At 36.3% G+C, this 14840-nt stretch overlaps 1 protein-coding gene across 1 annotated transcript in view; it reads right to left on the reverse strand.

The window, feature by feature from the left end:
• The window catches only part of LOC105045400 (isoleucine--tRNA ligase, cytoplasmic), a 45971-nt gene that overhangs the window by 22239 nt on the left and 8892 nt on the right, over nucleotides 1-14840 (reverse strand). The window contains exons 4-8 of the mRNA XM_010923667.4: nucleotides 14140-14366; nucleotides 12369-12534; nucleotides 8737-8850; nucleotides 3910-4007; nucleotides 823-901 (exon numbers count right to left, since the gene is read on the reverse strand). Of these exons, the coding sequence (XP_010921969.1) occupies nucleotides 823-901; nucleotides 3910-4007; nucleotides 8737-8850; nucleotides 12369-12534; nucleotides 14140-14366 (684 nt within the window). The remainder of the gene's footprint in view (nucleotides 1-822; nucleotides 902-3909; nucleotides 4008-8736; nucleotides 8851-12368; nucleotides 12535-14139; nucleotides 14367-14840) is intronic.

The following is a 14840-nucleotide window of genomic DNA, read 5'->3' on the forward strand; positions in this document are numbered from 1 at the left end:
CAGGGCATATGCAATCGATGGTACTCACAATGTTCAGGAAATAGGAAAGATTAATATGGCTTCACGATGAGTGAATGTCAAAAAGGAATATCAAAGAAACCCATAAGGCGCAAAGATCTAAAAATTAGACAAGATGATACAAGACATATAAACCTCTACTACAGTCATATGCAGGAGAACGGAGTAAGAGCTAGGAAAGAAAGATGTTCCATAGGGGAGGGGGATACTAGGATCATCAAAGCCTCCAATAATAGGATAAAGTAGGGTAAGTGAAGCGGAGATCTTCTGTGATGTTATTGGATTGGCAATCAACATTTGAAGTCCACAAAAAAAATGCTGTAAACATTCCAGAATTAATTTGATGGAATGCATCCAATTGTTATATAGCAAGGAGGTTCCGTAATCCGTATGCATGTGAAGATGATGTCTGTGTGGTGAGTCAACGGCAAATCAATGGTCCCAACTTCCAGCTCAAACAATAACATTTTAGGTGAAAATGCACCGGTGTTGGTTAGAAGCAATCTGAAGCCAGCCTAATTCCACAGTTCCATTGGATTCTGGAACAGCTCCAAAAACAAATCAAATCAAAGAACCAGTAGAGCTGAATTAAATGCGTATATGCCTCCTACCATCACTTTAAGTTTTATCTCTATGTTTTTAACTCTGGTGAGGAGAAATTAATCTTGACTTTTCCAAGTTTCAAGTCATTTTCTGAACTTTTTAAATTGCCCATAATTCCTTAAAATAATAAAACTGGCAATGCAACTTTGATGTACAAACTCCTGACATATTCAGGAAATAAAAGAGTGCAAAAATTAAAACCTTGACATATTCAGGAACCCAGTATGTCTGTTTGTTACTCTCTAGCAGCTGCTCTTTGATGTTTTCAACAGCAACAAACCTGCAAAATACATTCTTAATAAAATCAACATCTAGTATAGCAAGAAAGAGATCAACATCTATTAGAGGGATTGTGATAAAGGAAACAGAAGCAATAGGAAGTTCCTTCATGTTCTGATATTGGTCTTTTAGAAAAGTTTGGTCAATGATAAATGTAAAAGTCCAATTCAAAACCACCCACACTACAGACTTATTTAGAAGAAATAACCAAACATTTCCACATTATATACCTGTTAAAGTTTGCCAACTGCTCAATTTTCGGATTGCACAATTGTCAAAAGCTTCAAAAGCGGATATATCCAAAGAACAGGCATAGAGAAGAAAAATGAAAGTGTAATAAAAGAAAATGACTAAGCTTACAAACTATTACCTAGTTCACTAATACAATTTTATTGAAAGGTTTGACAGTATATGCCCACATGTAAGTCATGAGTACTTTTAAAAAAAAATGAAAAAAAAAAGTGTAATAAATGCAAATGACTAACATTATAAACCAAGGTTTACCATGCTAGCATCGGAGCCTGGGCCGATCGGCCAACAATATGGTTCAATACACCCCCGTACCTTTCTGTACAAGGCTCGAACCAACACAATAGGGTGGGCAGAGAAGCAAAGGGAGGAAGAGAGAGAGAGAGGGAGAGAGAAAGAATGGGGGAGGGAAGGAGAGGGAGAGAGAGACTCCGGAAGCCCGCCAAAGTCATTGAAGGGCCACTATGCCTGTTGGAGGGCCAAAGGAGGACCGATGAGGAGGGGGGAGGGAGAAGGAAAGAGAGGGGGGATAGGGAAGGAGAGGAGAGCAAAGAGAGAGCATTTGGAGGTTTGCTAGTGGCCGCCAGAGTTAGGTAAAGTTGGCACCATTGTTGCTGACTTCGCTCGATATCCCCAAAACAAGAAAAACACACGAGCCTCCGGCCCTCCAACAGCCTCGGCAAGCATCCGGAGGCTCTCTCTTTCTCTTTTCCTCCCCCTTCTTCTTCCCTCCCCCTCTCTCTTTTCCTCTCTTTCCTTCTCCACCCCCCCTCCTCGCTAGCTCTCCAGTAGGCACAGCAGCCTTGGCAGGCATTCGGCAGCCTCTAAAAGCTCCCTCTCCTTCCCTTCCTCCCTCTCTCTCTTTTCTTCTCCATCCCCTCCTCACCAGTGTCTCATTTCGAATGTCGAAACCATCGCAATTCGCCACTGGTACAGTTCGGCATGCCTCGAACCATACGATTCGAGACAGTTCCACCTTCCTACTATAAACTATTGCCTAGCTCAGCTATACTATTTGTTTTACAATGTCTTCCTTAAGGAAGATGATAAATGTGAATTTGAGAGGAAAAATCATCATACTATAACATGCATGATCTCTTTCTTGATGTAGGAAAACATAGTGATAAAACTTGAAGTCCATAGTGTTATGTTCCAAACTAAAAGTCATATTTTATTAAAAAAAAAATCCTTCAAGCTATATGCCTTTACATGGATACAAATACTAAATTGAATTTTATGATCAATGAAAGACCACATTTATTGGGTCAGAAAATACAGATATGTGAAGTATAGCTGATCAAGCGTCGGGCTAGGCAGAGCTTAGGCCACTCTGCAAGGCCCAATACTTATCCTCAGAACCAGCTCAGCCCGAACATCAAGCTTAAATTTTTGCCCAAGTCCAGCTCAATATCGAAGAGCCAATCCCAAGCCCGCCACCAGCCCAATCTTCTGTTTATATACATGAGATTAATTAATTTTTTGACTACATAACATATTATTATTTGATTATAATATATAATTAGTTAATATTATATGTGTGTGTGTGTGTGTAATCTCGAGCCGGGCTGGATCATTTTTAATTTTCCTAGGCTGAGCCTAATTTTTAGATTGGGCATACCTTTTTTCCAAAGCCCATCCCACCCATACACATGACAAGAACCAGTAAAAAGCGAAAGCAATACGGGCCAAGCTTTTCTTTTCTAGGGGAGGGTTTGGAGAGCAGAAGAAATGCACATGCTAATCAAACTTTTATTTTCTCAAAGATTTCAAGCTAGCACATAAAGGTAACCATCTTTGTTTCAATTTCTTTGCAATATCTTTTTTTTTTGGGATAAATCTTTGCAATATCTTTTGGAAAAACCAAAACTGTGTCCTTTTTTTACAATTTAAATCATGGAATGCCGTACCATCACGTACCGCTTGGTACTGAGCATACCATACCATACTGATCTCGTACTGGAACGCCATTTCGAAGCATACCGATACTACCATATCGTACCGAACCGAATACCGATATTATAACAGAATTTACTGATACGGGATTCGGTACCGAGATGATGAATCTTGATTTAAATGCTTGAAATTGTGACAAAGAATACTTGAACTAACTAATTTTGGCCAGCTGATAATCATGCATGGTGCTATAATGATAACATATGGGAAGGGACAGTTTTCACCCAAGTACTACCGGAGAGCAATATATACCAAATCAAAAAGGCTAACTTAGTCACATTCGTTATGGTTGATTTTGGACTGTCTACATAATAAGAGTCAGTCTTCAACCTAACCAAAAAGATTTAGTTTTGAATTTAAACCCAACTTCAAAAATTAATATCAGAAAATAATTACTAAATTTCTAAAAAAAGTGAAAATATTATGACACAATTGTACACTAATAGCTTACCAAAAATTGCTAGTAACAAACAAAATTTGGGTGCAAAATAAGTTTAGAACAAATCTCCCCCCCCCCCAACAAATTAGAACAAATTGAAAAAAATAAACTGACTAAAAGTTATGTACTTGGGATGATACTATTATAGTTATCCATAGCAGACAGTGACACCGAAATTTTCAGAACGAAGCAACAATTAAAAGGTCAGGTTAATATAAATCATTTTGATTGCATTTAAGCACAATGAACAACTGAGACATGGAGCCTTGTTGATTGGAGTAAGACCAACATGAAATATAAAACTATAGCGACCAATCTAAGTCTAGAGGAAATAAAAGAAAACAAATAGCTCCAGAACCTTTACTTACCAACTTGGAACAGCCCTGTAAAGGAGAGGAGTGTCCGATCTCCAGCAGAAAGGATATGCATGTGTGATACTTCCTATACTGACAAGTCTTCCTTTTCCCTGTTGAAATTTCTCCAGATGTGTCTTTCAGAATGTAAAAGATGCTCAAAACAATCGATGCCAGTAATAAGAAACGATCAACATCACGACTAATGGTTAGATAAAGTGGTATGAGTTATAACATGAGCTCCACTTAGTTGGAAAAATCTCGCACGATACTCCATGAGGGTTGGACAGGTATCATATTTTCTAGCTAGTTAATAAGCCCCTGCTTCAGTGAGGCTGATTAATAATGGCAGATCTTGATTGATAATAAGGTTTTTACTTTTTAGTCATTTCATGTTATCAATGCATCACATGCTATATTGAAAATGGTCCAAGGACCTTCTTTGTATGGACCATCAATTGCTCAAAGTCACAGGTGATGGCAAAGTTGACAAGGCATTTTGTTGTGTTTCCACTTTTCCACTTTCATTTTTCCTTTGTCAAATGTAAATTCAGTTGTACGGAAGAAAACTACCACAGGGAAGGCATGCATTGACTTAGACTCTCCATGTCAGAATAAATATATTGTCAGAATCCCATTAGTGTGAGGTTTCAGAATTGCTAGTTATAGGGCCTACTAGTTTGATCTTTTTAAATACAGTATCGTTGAACGAAAAAAGTTCAAGAAAACCATTTCTGAAGCTATAAAATATTTTGATTCAGGGAAGAATTTTTACGTAATAGACCTGGCATAGCAATACATGCTGAACATCAGCAGGCAAAAAAATTACAGAACACAAATGATTTATGGGTGATAAAGAGGATTGCTACTGTGCTTTCGTCCTAAAAGTATAGCTTGAGTAAAAAAATATTTGCTATTCCAATAATAACAAGTAATCAAATAAAATATACAATTTTAATTTGCAGAAAAAAAAAAAACTAATTTTCGGAAACTCACTATCTATATGGTTGAACTTAATACTCTGTTACTTAAATAGTTTTGATCATTTTACTTGGCATTCTGTACTGAAAAGGTTTGAAATACCCAAAACAGGGGAGTACTAGTCATGTCCTGGTACGGTACATATGCCAGTATGACCCTGCATCTACTCCTGGCTTATCAATGGGTACACACTACAGTACATCTTGATACACCCTCGATGCGCATTGGTAGGGGGAGTATCATGCAGCAGTGTGGTTGGTTTTTAAACCCTTGCGCTAGAACTATATAATTGAATCCAAACTATAAATCAATAATAAATAAAATAATCTTAAATTTATTAAATTCATTTGTGGAAATATATTGCACTAGAAGTCAATTATACTTCATTCCAATTACTTTTGATTATTTGTTTAATCTCAATAATCATATCATGCAGACAATATGTTTCTCTTTGATATGACATTAAGTGCAATTAGAATAAAAGGTCAATTGTCAATGATGGAATAAAGAAATATATGGCACAAGAAAAGGAAAGAGACATCAGTGAAGTTGCTCACTTCATATTTTAGTGCACTAAATCTTACTCAATCATATTAAACTTTTTAAAGAAAGCTTGGAACAAATAACAGGCACCAGATTTTGTTCTGTATATAAGATAAGTTTCTCAAGAAATACACATGCAAAACAGATCTGACTCAACTTATGAAATCCAAAACAGAAAATGGAAAGTCCAAGTTACATATAATGAAACATCCAAAAAAAACGCATAAGAATTTTCTTGATTTGTATAAGAAGCACCAACTTCTTTATAGCAATGTTGTTAAGATCAGGACCAAGATATAAAGGCAAAGGGGACTACATCGAAAAGACTTGTGGATCGGATCATAGATCGTAGACTTTTCTGATTTCTTTTATAATGTTTAAAATATAAAAGACATGTGAAATTGAAGTATGAGTAACTATAAAGCAAATGAATGGAGAATAGCACGCCATATGTACAAAAACTCTACTTTTCACCAATATATGGCCATATATAGCATGTTGAAATAAATGCTTTGTTCAGTTACTCAAGAAATTTATACATTTTCTCTCAATTTCATTATCCATTTAGGTAGAACATTTAGGAAAAAGATGGACTAATCATTACCATATGGCAGTAAAAAGACAAATATTTGCAACTTGTTTTTAACTCTATGAACTCCAATAATCAACTTGCTAATTTTACTCCTCATCATCAACTGCTGATAAGTAATTTAAAAGAAACATAGTCACATAAATTCTGAAAAACGAACACATGCATAATTTAATATGTAAATATTAAATTAGCAATTTAGCATAATCAAGCTGGATCTATGATCCAAGGGACTGTATGGTCCATTTAGCATAATCAAGCTGGATCTATGATCCATAGGATTGTATTGTCCATTGTATGGATCTAAATCTTGCGATCATACACTAATCCCCATCCAAGGATGGGTTCCGGATCATTTAGAGCTGTTTTATTCAGGATCGTAAGTTCTGGATCATGAACCATAAGACTTTAACAAGATTGCTTTATAGTACATATAAATCTTTAAAATGAAATAGCAAAATCATTATTCCTCTTAAGGTTAACTTTACTGGAGTTGGAATGGACATTCCAAGAATAGATTTGACTGACTTTTGATTACCAAGGCTGAAACTTCCATGCTAATCTTACCCTCACGAACTATGAGGACCTTTTGCTCCTCCTTTTTCATAAATCAAGATCTACTAGCAACCCAAGTCATATTCTCGCATCTAGCCTTGTTCATTGATGAACCCTCCAATGAGAGCAATCACAAGGTGCAGTGAAGATCTTGTCTCCCCCAGAAAACGGAGGGATTGATCAGGAACTAGAGGCCTTTGCCATACTAAGATGCACCTTTGCTCCAACTAGATTAAGACAAAAAAGAGAAGCCTTTCTTTCCTCATTTTAAGAGATGGAGATTTTAAAAAGCCAAAACCCAAGCATCAATTCCTCGAGGAGTTGAAAGGGTAAACACTACCAAGAACTCTAAGGTTGTTTTCTTCAAGATGAATGGATTGAGACAAATTAGGAGTCAAATCACAGCTTTGTTCTTCAAAAGATAGGTGAGGAAATGGAGGGAATGAGGCACAGAGGAATCTAAAATTTTACTTTTGGTAAAAAAGGAGTGCAAAGTCAAAATTCTAATTTAAGAGGTTTCAAAGGCCAAATCTCAGTTACCAAAATCAGGAGAAGGTATGCAGGCAAGCAGATATTTTAAAAAAACTTTTAACAAGAAGTGCTTAGGAAAATGGGTGCGGGCTCAAAATTACAGGAAGATTCTGAAGCGTGTGCATTACCATGTGTTAAATATTCCATCTAATAATGATGAAATAAGTCAATTCATCAATGAACCAGCCCTAAATAATACCAGGTTAAGGTGGACAGTGAAAATCACAAACAAGGGACATAAATGTTGAGATTTTGTAAAGATTGGAGGCTGTTAAATAATTCTAAAAGATTTCAGAAAAATATACAAAAAATAAACCCTACAAAAGATACAACCACCAAAAGCACATCTTAGTATTTGAAAATTATATATACAGAGCAATGCAAACCAGTTTTTCCAAGTTATACTTTTCGTTAGTGCCAACAAGCTTCTCATTTATTTCATGTTCCCCACAAATAGAAACCTTTAGGAATGCCGATCTTGTTCTTCCCATGTATGCATCATTTCATGCAAACTCTTCTGAAATGGACAGTTATCTCCTGAGTTCAATTTTAGATTCAAGTTTTCAAAGGGTGTAAGATTGATAATTAAACTTTTTGGTGGGTTAATAATTATTCATCTTCGAAAATGTATGTTTTGAACAATCCACTTATTATGATGTTTACTCGAGTGGAGAACTACAAAAAGATCATTTCTATTCTTATCCATAAAACAGATTACAGTTATGTATTAATCAGAGGGAAGCACTCTTTCAGGTCGGATTTTGCTGCTACTTTTGGTGGGCAAAGAGGTATTTCTTGTATACTCTTGGGTATCCATGGTTCACATTATGCATGACAAATCTTCTTGGTTAAAAACCACAGCAAGAATTGTTTTTTGTAGTCTAATAGTGAGGGATTCGTTGTACATGAAACTCTTGCACTTGGACCTAATTCAAGAAATGATGAAAAGCAAAGGATCAATAGCTTTTCTGCAGTCTCTTTTATTTGAACATCGAATCCCTATATGGCATAGGGTGTCATCCGCATTATGCCATACTTTCATGAGCAACAAAAAAGAAAAGAGACATCACAAATAAAATTCAAAAAAGGCACTTGGTGATGGAAATCTGTTGAGATTACAGAACATGTCCATTATGGAAGATAATTTACTTTTCTACTGCATGTGTTTCATTACTCGAATCTTTATTTCACACCATCTCTTCTTGTTGTTTGTTCTAGAATTTATCAAACTAGAGCAAAGTGCTTTCTTTTGCAAGTTGCAACAGATATGGAACAACACAAAAGTAAAAACTAACCAGAAATTCAGAACAATAGCAAAAATATACAAAAAGTTTATCAGCCGCAATTCATAAACCCTGCAGTATTTTTTTACTATTCTAGAATAGTTTCAGAGAAAAGCATTCATGATGCTACCAGGCACTGTAATACTAGTTGAGGCAAACTTAACTCAAACCATCCAAAATTTAACATATTTGTAACTGAGATACAGAAGCATATGTATCAAGTAATGTTATAGCTCATTCTGCATATAATCTTACTTTGTAAATTGCAGTTCAAAAAAAAAATGGGAGACATGCATATGTAAACAAACAGAAATGAAATTTTCAATAAGATAGTATATGGATGTCAGCCACAGTTCTTGCCTTAACCACATTTATGATATCCTTATCAGCATCCTTGACATAGTGCCCATGGAAGTCAGAAACCTTCTCAGTAAAGCAACCATCGGCATCAACTGCCACAATAAGATCTTCATCCTAAAATGTGGATAACCAGACAATGGAACATTAATCAAAATCACAAGCTGATAGTCAGAATTTTAAATAGAAAGCAATATCAGTTCTCTTTTGGCTGCAAGGATATAATTGAAGAGGATAAACAAAAACTAACACAAAGATATGCCCATTAATATATCTCTCATAGTAATAAAAACTCAAATTGTAAAAAATTGGAGATAATATCGAAACATGTTTTTCACAAACTTTCTTGTAGAATGATGGCCAGCTCATTACAGAAAGTTTACAAGTTTAGCTTCTTCATTTACAACATAAAGCTAGTACAGAAACTGTCAACAATATGCAAAAGACAGTTATGCATTCAGAGCAAATTAACAACTCTCAAGATACCATAACTATAACCAGCCAGCCTTAACCAACTATTGGAGGTTAGCTTAAATATATAAAATTAAAGAACTCTCCAGGTCATATGGTGAAATATTGGACATACAGAATATCTGTAGATGATTAGAATGCTAATATTCAATCTAAAACCACAAGGTTTGTGCATTCTCTGGGAAGCACATACTGATGAGAAGCAAATACTACTTCAGAAATATGAAGTACAGCTTTGGAGATTAAAGTTTACATACCTTTCATAATATAATAAGAAATACACTGACTTCAGCCAAAACATATGCCAAGGACATTCTCTGAAATCATCTTCTATTTTCATTATCCTAGATCTATCTTCGACCTTATTGATAAAATAAAGTGCCGAGAGTTGAGTCAGATCTTTAACAGATGTTAGTTGTAGAAGCCACACTGCAAATGATATGATGCAGACTGATAAGAATAGGAAATGTGAAAGTTTAGAATGGTGTTCAACAAGAAAATAAAGAGCGAGTGACGTTTTATAGGAAGCCCTGAAAGAAAGGTTACCAAACTCTCCTTCCGTTTGTTCAATGCCCTATTAGGGGAGGCAAACAGTCACAAATGCAGCATCCTCTTGGATGTTGGGCTGCTATGCCTTTTGCTGCAGAGATGCCTTCTTTGAAACTTGTCCCTTTCTGACCTTTCCACAACCATGATGTGCTGTTTTGTCTGAATGGTCCAAAAGGTACGGTATAAGCACTTAGACCAAGGCAAGATGAACTCCCATCATCTTTTATAAGGCTGGCTAGGATCATTGCCAAGTAGCATGTGAGTTCCCTGAGGGTAGGACTAGAACAGAACAACGCAACATGCTAGGACATGCTGGTGCTTGTTGCCTCTTACAGTGTTACCCTATCCTTAGCTTTTACAGATGGAACTGTAGATTATCACGCACCCTAAGTTGGATGGTGCCTGGAATCCCCAAGATCAGTGTGATGGTCTAAGCCATATTATACAGGAACTTGACAGCTTGAGCATTGTCGTTGGTTGCTCTCCCGTCTCTAATGCTGCATGGATTGAAAAGGTGCCATGAATGACATCAAGGCCAAGGAACTGCAGGGAGAAGTGCGCTGTAGTTAGGTACATCAAGGCTTATTATGGGTATCCCACCACCCCAAATACCATTATTGCTAACTTCAGTAGTCTCTTGTGGCAACCTTCAAAGTTCAAAGGTTAAAAGTCAGTCATGCTCATGGGAAGTCCATTTCTTGTTGATTGACTCTCCAAATATGGTTAGCCCATTGAGACAAGGCAGACCAGCTGGGCAATTTTCCTGTTCAGCTACTTAAGGTTGCTGCTAGCCTGCTACTATTCAGGTGCCACACCACTTCCCCATGACCAATGTAAGTATGTAACTACCATGTAATTGTTTACCTTCCGTGCAAGAAAGAAAAGAAGGGGGAAAAAAGGAAGGAACCAAGTGATGTGTTACCCACTGTCAAAAAGCATTATAAATCTTAGCAAGGGCAAAGCTTAGGTTTAAACATTGGTACCATAACCTGTGCCGTTTTTTCATTGGAACCGTACAGTACTGGTACCAACGGTACAAAATGAAAGTGACATCATCAAAAATATTGAGAATAAATATTTACTGATTACATTATTACAGTCAATATACACCAGAATGGATCAGTCAGCCAGTACATGCCATCAAAAGCTGATGGTTTCAATGTTTTGGCACCCATACAAGTGCCAATTTCGTGTTGGAACAGAAATGGTAGTAATGGTACTATACCAATCCACAGACTTTCTCATCCATGGGCAAAGCAAAGATGACAAAATCCAATCACAGAAGCTGAAAAATACTTCTTGGGTGTAAAATTAGCATATGAATATCATATTGCAGGTAGAATCCCAGCTTCTAGCCAAGACCTTTGAGGAGGCCTCCATGAGTATCATTCAACACTAGATGTTGATGTGGAAAAGAATCAGACACAGATTAAGTACCCTACGCAACAACATACAGAATGTCTGAAGAATAATTGTATCAGAACCCCTAAGCAAGGTTCCAAGAACTGGTACCGAGACCCATATTGGTTCCTGCTCGATATGGTACGGTATGGTATCATACCATACCATACCGATCCATACCGACATTAAAAAAATCAAAAAAATTCCCACCCATCACTATTAAAAAAAAAAACCGCGCTGAACCGTACCGAACCGGATCCGTGCCACACCGAACCAGACTGAACCATCCGATTTCGCACGGTTCGGGCCTGTACCATCTGAACCGACCGGTACAGTCCGGTTCGGACCATGTACCGAAAAACCAACCTGAACCGTGCTGGTTCTCCGCTGGTACGGTACAGTACAGGATGTACCGGCCAGTTCGGGCTAGTACAAAATACCATACCCCTAAGTCTTCTTTCCTTTCAAAGCTCAACATTCTACAGCAAATTTATTCAAGGCATATTTTTACATGCTTACTCTCAAGTCAGATGTGCATGGCTAGCTATCCAATCCATACTTCCCATGGCAAACAACATTCAACAACATTCTGAAAACTTCAAAAGAATCAAAACTATATATCGTCTAGTCAAAACCAAGTGATGGTTAAAAAATAGGCAATATTCAATGACAGGATTGATGACCTGTTTTAATCCAGTTTATTGTCTCCAAACCACTTGACTTTGGGACATATATATTTGGAGATGCATGGATTCCAATGAACATTCTGGATGGATGAGCAAATATGCATTTTTACACCTGAGGTATGCATTTTTACACCTGAGGCATGCTAGTTATGCCTTAAGAAACATTTAAGTCAATCCTTGAACGTAAAAGATATATACAAGCATGCACACAGAGACACATAAATATATTTATATATGTATATACCAAGGTGCACACATGAATATCATGTACGGACATATATGCATGCATGAATAGATAATCTGTGTATATCTTTTTGTCTGCATTCATATAGACATGCATACGTACACGCGTGTGTATGTACAGACAGAGAGAGAGGGATAGGGATGCCCATAATGATAATCTAATACAAGGCATAAAATGTCTGGTAAATGTTTTTTGTTCACTAACATGCATGCTCCAATAGATAGTAAACGATCTCATGAACTCTTACATACAAGATGCGTACCATAAATGCCCAAGGATCTAACCTTTTGAATTACACCCGAAGCAATGCAAACACGATAATCGTCTTCACCAAATGCAGGAGCACAATGGACAACACCAGTTCCACTATCATCAGTAACATAATTGTCTGCAACCACCTGGAATGCTGTTTCTGAAAACTCTAAGAAATAATCAAACAGTGGCTTATATCTGCATTAAAAAAATCTTAGTAAGTCAATATACTACTTTGTTGATGATAAAAAGGGATGATAGAATCATAAATTTATTTAGGAAATCATACATTATCTTATTATGTTTAAAGAGATGAACTTTAATGATTTATTATCATACAAATAGAACAAGTGCTCTGAAAACAAATGTAAATTTGTTTAAGCTACAAAAAGAGATATTTGCATATTAGTTTATTTAAGTAACATTCTTGCAAGTAGATCATGCTTAAATATTATATAAATTTATCAAACATGCTGGCTGACACACTCCACTTTTGGTTCTCTTGAAGCATCAAACTCTTGAGACGATTTAACTCACCAAATGCTCATTGACACTTAATAGTATCATACAATGGCAACATAATCCATGTAGATGCTACAATTTCTTGTTAGCAGTCTCAGATGTAGCATTGCTCCTAGTTGTCAAACATTTGAGTCCAACAGCAACTGTTCCAATTATTGAACAGTATACACACATCCATATGCAAATAGTTATAGTTTATAAGTTCAGAAATGCATTAGTATCAAATTTCTAAAGATTTTTTCATGTCAAATATATTATGGAAGATTGACATTGACACCCATGCAACATGTCTTGGTAAGATTTAATAACTAAAAGGGGCAAATATTATGTGACACACTACTAAATGAAAAGCTTGTCTGCTAGCAGATACTAAAGAAAGAAAGATCAGGATTCTGTCATTGAAATTTTGTAAATGATTCACAAGTTTGAAAAGGTCCCGCTATTTTTTATAGAAAAGGATCACTTCAAGAAAATCAGTCTTGCCACATTCTCTGTTCTAGCACATGACAAATTCAAATTATGCTCTCTATTGCAAAGTAGAATTACTTCAAAAATAAATAAACAAGATTTGTGGGATGATGCAGTGAAAAAAACAGTGCTTTCCATCTTGTTCACTAACAAGGAGCTTGCAGAGAAACACAATTGGGTAGTTGAGTTATAGGATGCACAGCACATATTATGCATTTTTTTCAATAATTTGGCCTTCAAAGATTTGTGATGAGTAGTCATGGTTATATTTAGAAGAACATAATATCCTCAGGGAAAGAGACGAGAAAATCTCAGGAGGGCTGAATGTCCCTTTCTCAACATGCATATATCACTCACCATGAGTGCTACGAGGTTCATAGCAGCATGAAATCAAAGGTCAACCCCTCAACGGTGTGTAGCTTCTTCTGAGAGTAAGTTATTCTTACACTAAATTAAAATTTCTGTTCATCCTCTAGATAGCATGAACAAAGATTCGTTTGTTAACAATTTTGGCATTGGAAGATGCCACTAGCTATGTCATTTCCAATTTGTGACAGATCAACATGAATGGGTAACTATAATGAGTAGAGGGGTGATGAGGTTACTTGTCCTATCAGAGCTTTACGTTTACATGGGTTCTTCTCCTTCAACCTTCAGAATTATTTTTTCTCCAACTGTAGTCTCATTTTCATATCAAGTAAATTGATCTTCAACAAATAAAAGAATGAATGAACAAAAAGATACTGATATGCAAGATAATATTATGATTATTCACACAGGATCCTTGATACGAGAACACAAACAGATGTGTACCTAGAGCCCACCAGGGAAGAGCCAGCAATTTTCTCAAGCAGTTCATATGGCCCAGTGTCCGGTATACTCTTAGCTTTCACATCCTTGGTTCCTTTACTCTTAGAGTTTGAGAGTTTTAAATCTTGCATGGATGCAACTAGTCCATCTGCTTTTGATTTCCTTTTGGGCAACTCTGATAATCGAGACTCCGCAACAATATAGACTGCTCCAGAAAACTTGTCACGAACCTGATGATTTTAAGGTGACGTGAGATCCCAAGAGAAAAGGATGCCGTGAAAAGCACATGGAAGATAATATAAAAGGTATCATAGTGGACTCAACAATATGACATTTTAAGCCGAGTAAAAGAAAGCTAAGTTGCATATGCTAAATGTCATACATAAGAACAACCTTCAGAAAGCAATTTAAAAATGAAGGAAAAAAAATAAGAATACAGCCATACATCATATTCCAGATGAGCATCATATTCAAATGGGCTCATTACTGTATTGCAAAAAACTAGCAACAATTTATACTCCATCAGTGCATGTCATGGGTGAGGACATATAGCTCATCTATATCCATCTATGTATTTGCTTTGGTCTTGGATAACAACAAAAGATCAATTTAGAGTATATGATATGGTTTTTAAGCACAGGTCATGAGTTGATCGAATTGCACAGGTCATAAAGACAGATTAGTTGTATGTTGTTTAATAGGTT

Source organism: Elaeis guineensis, chromosome 5 (genome assembly GCF_000442705.2).
Source record: "Elaeis guineensis isolate ETL-2024a chromosome 5, EG11, whole genome shotgun sequence".
In the NCBI taxonomy this organism is placed as follows: Eukaryota; Viridiplantae; Streptophyta; class Magnoliopsida; order Arecales; family Arecaceae; genus Elaeis; species Elaeis guineensis.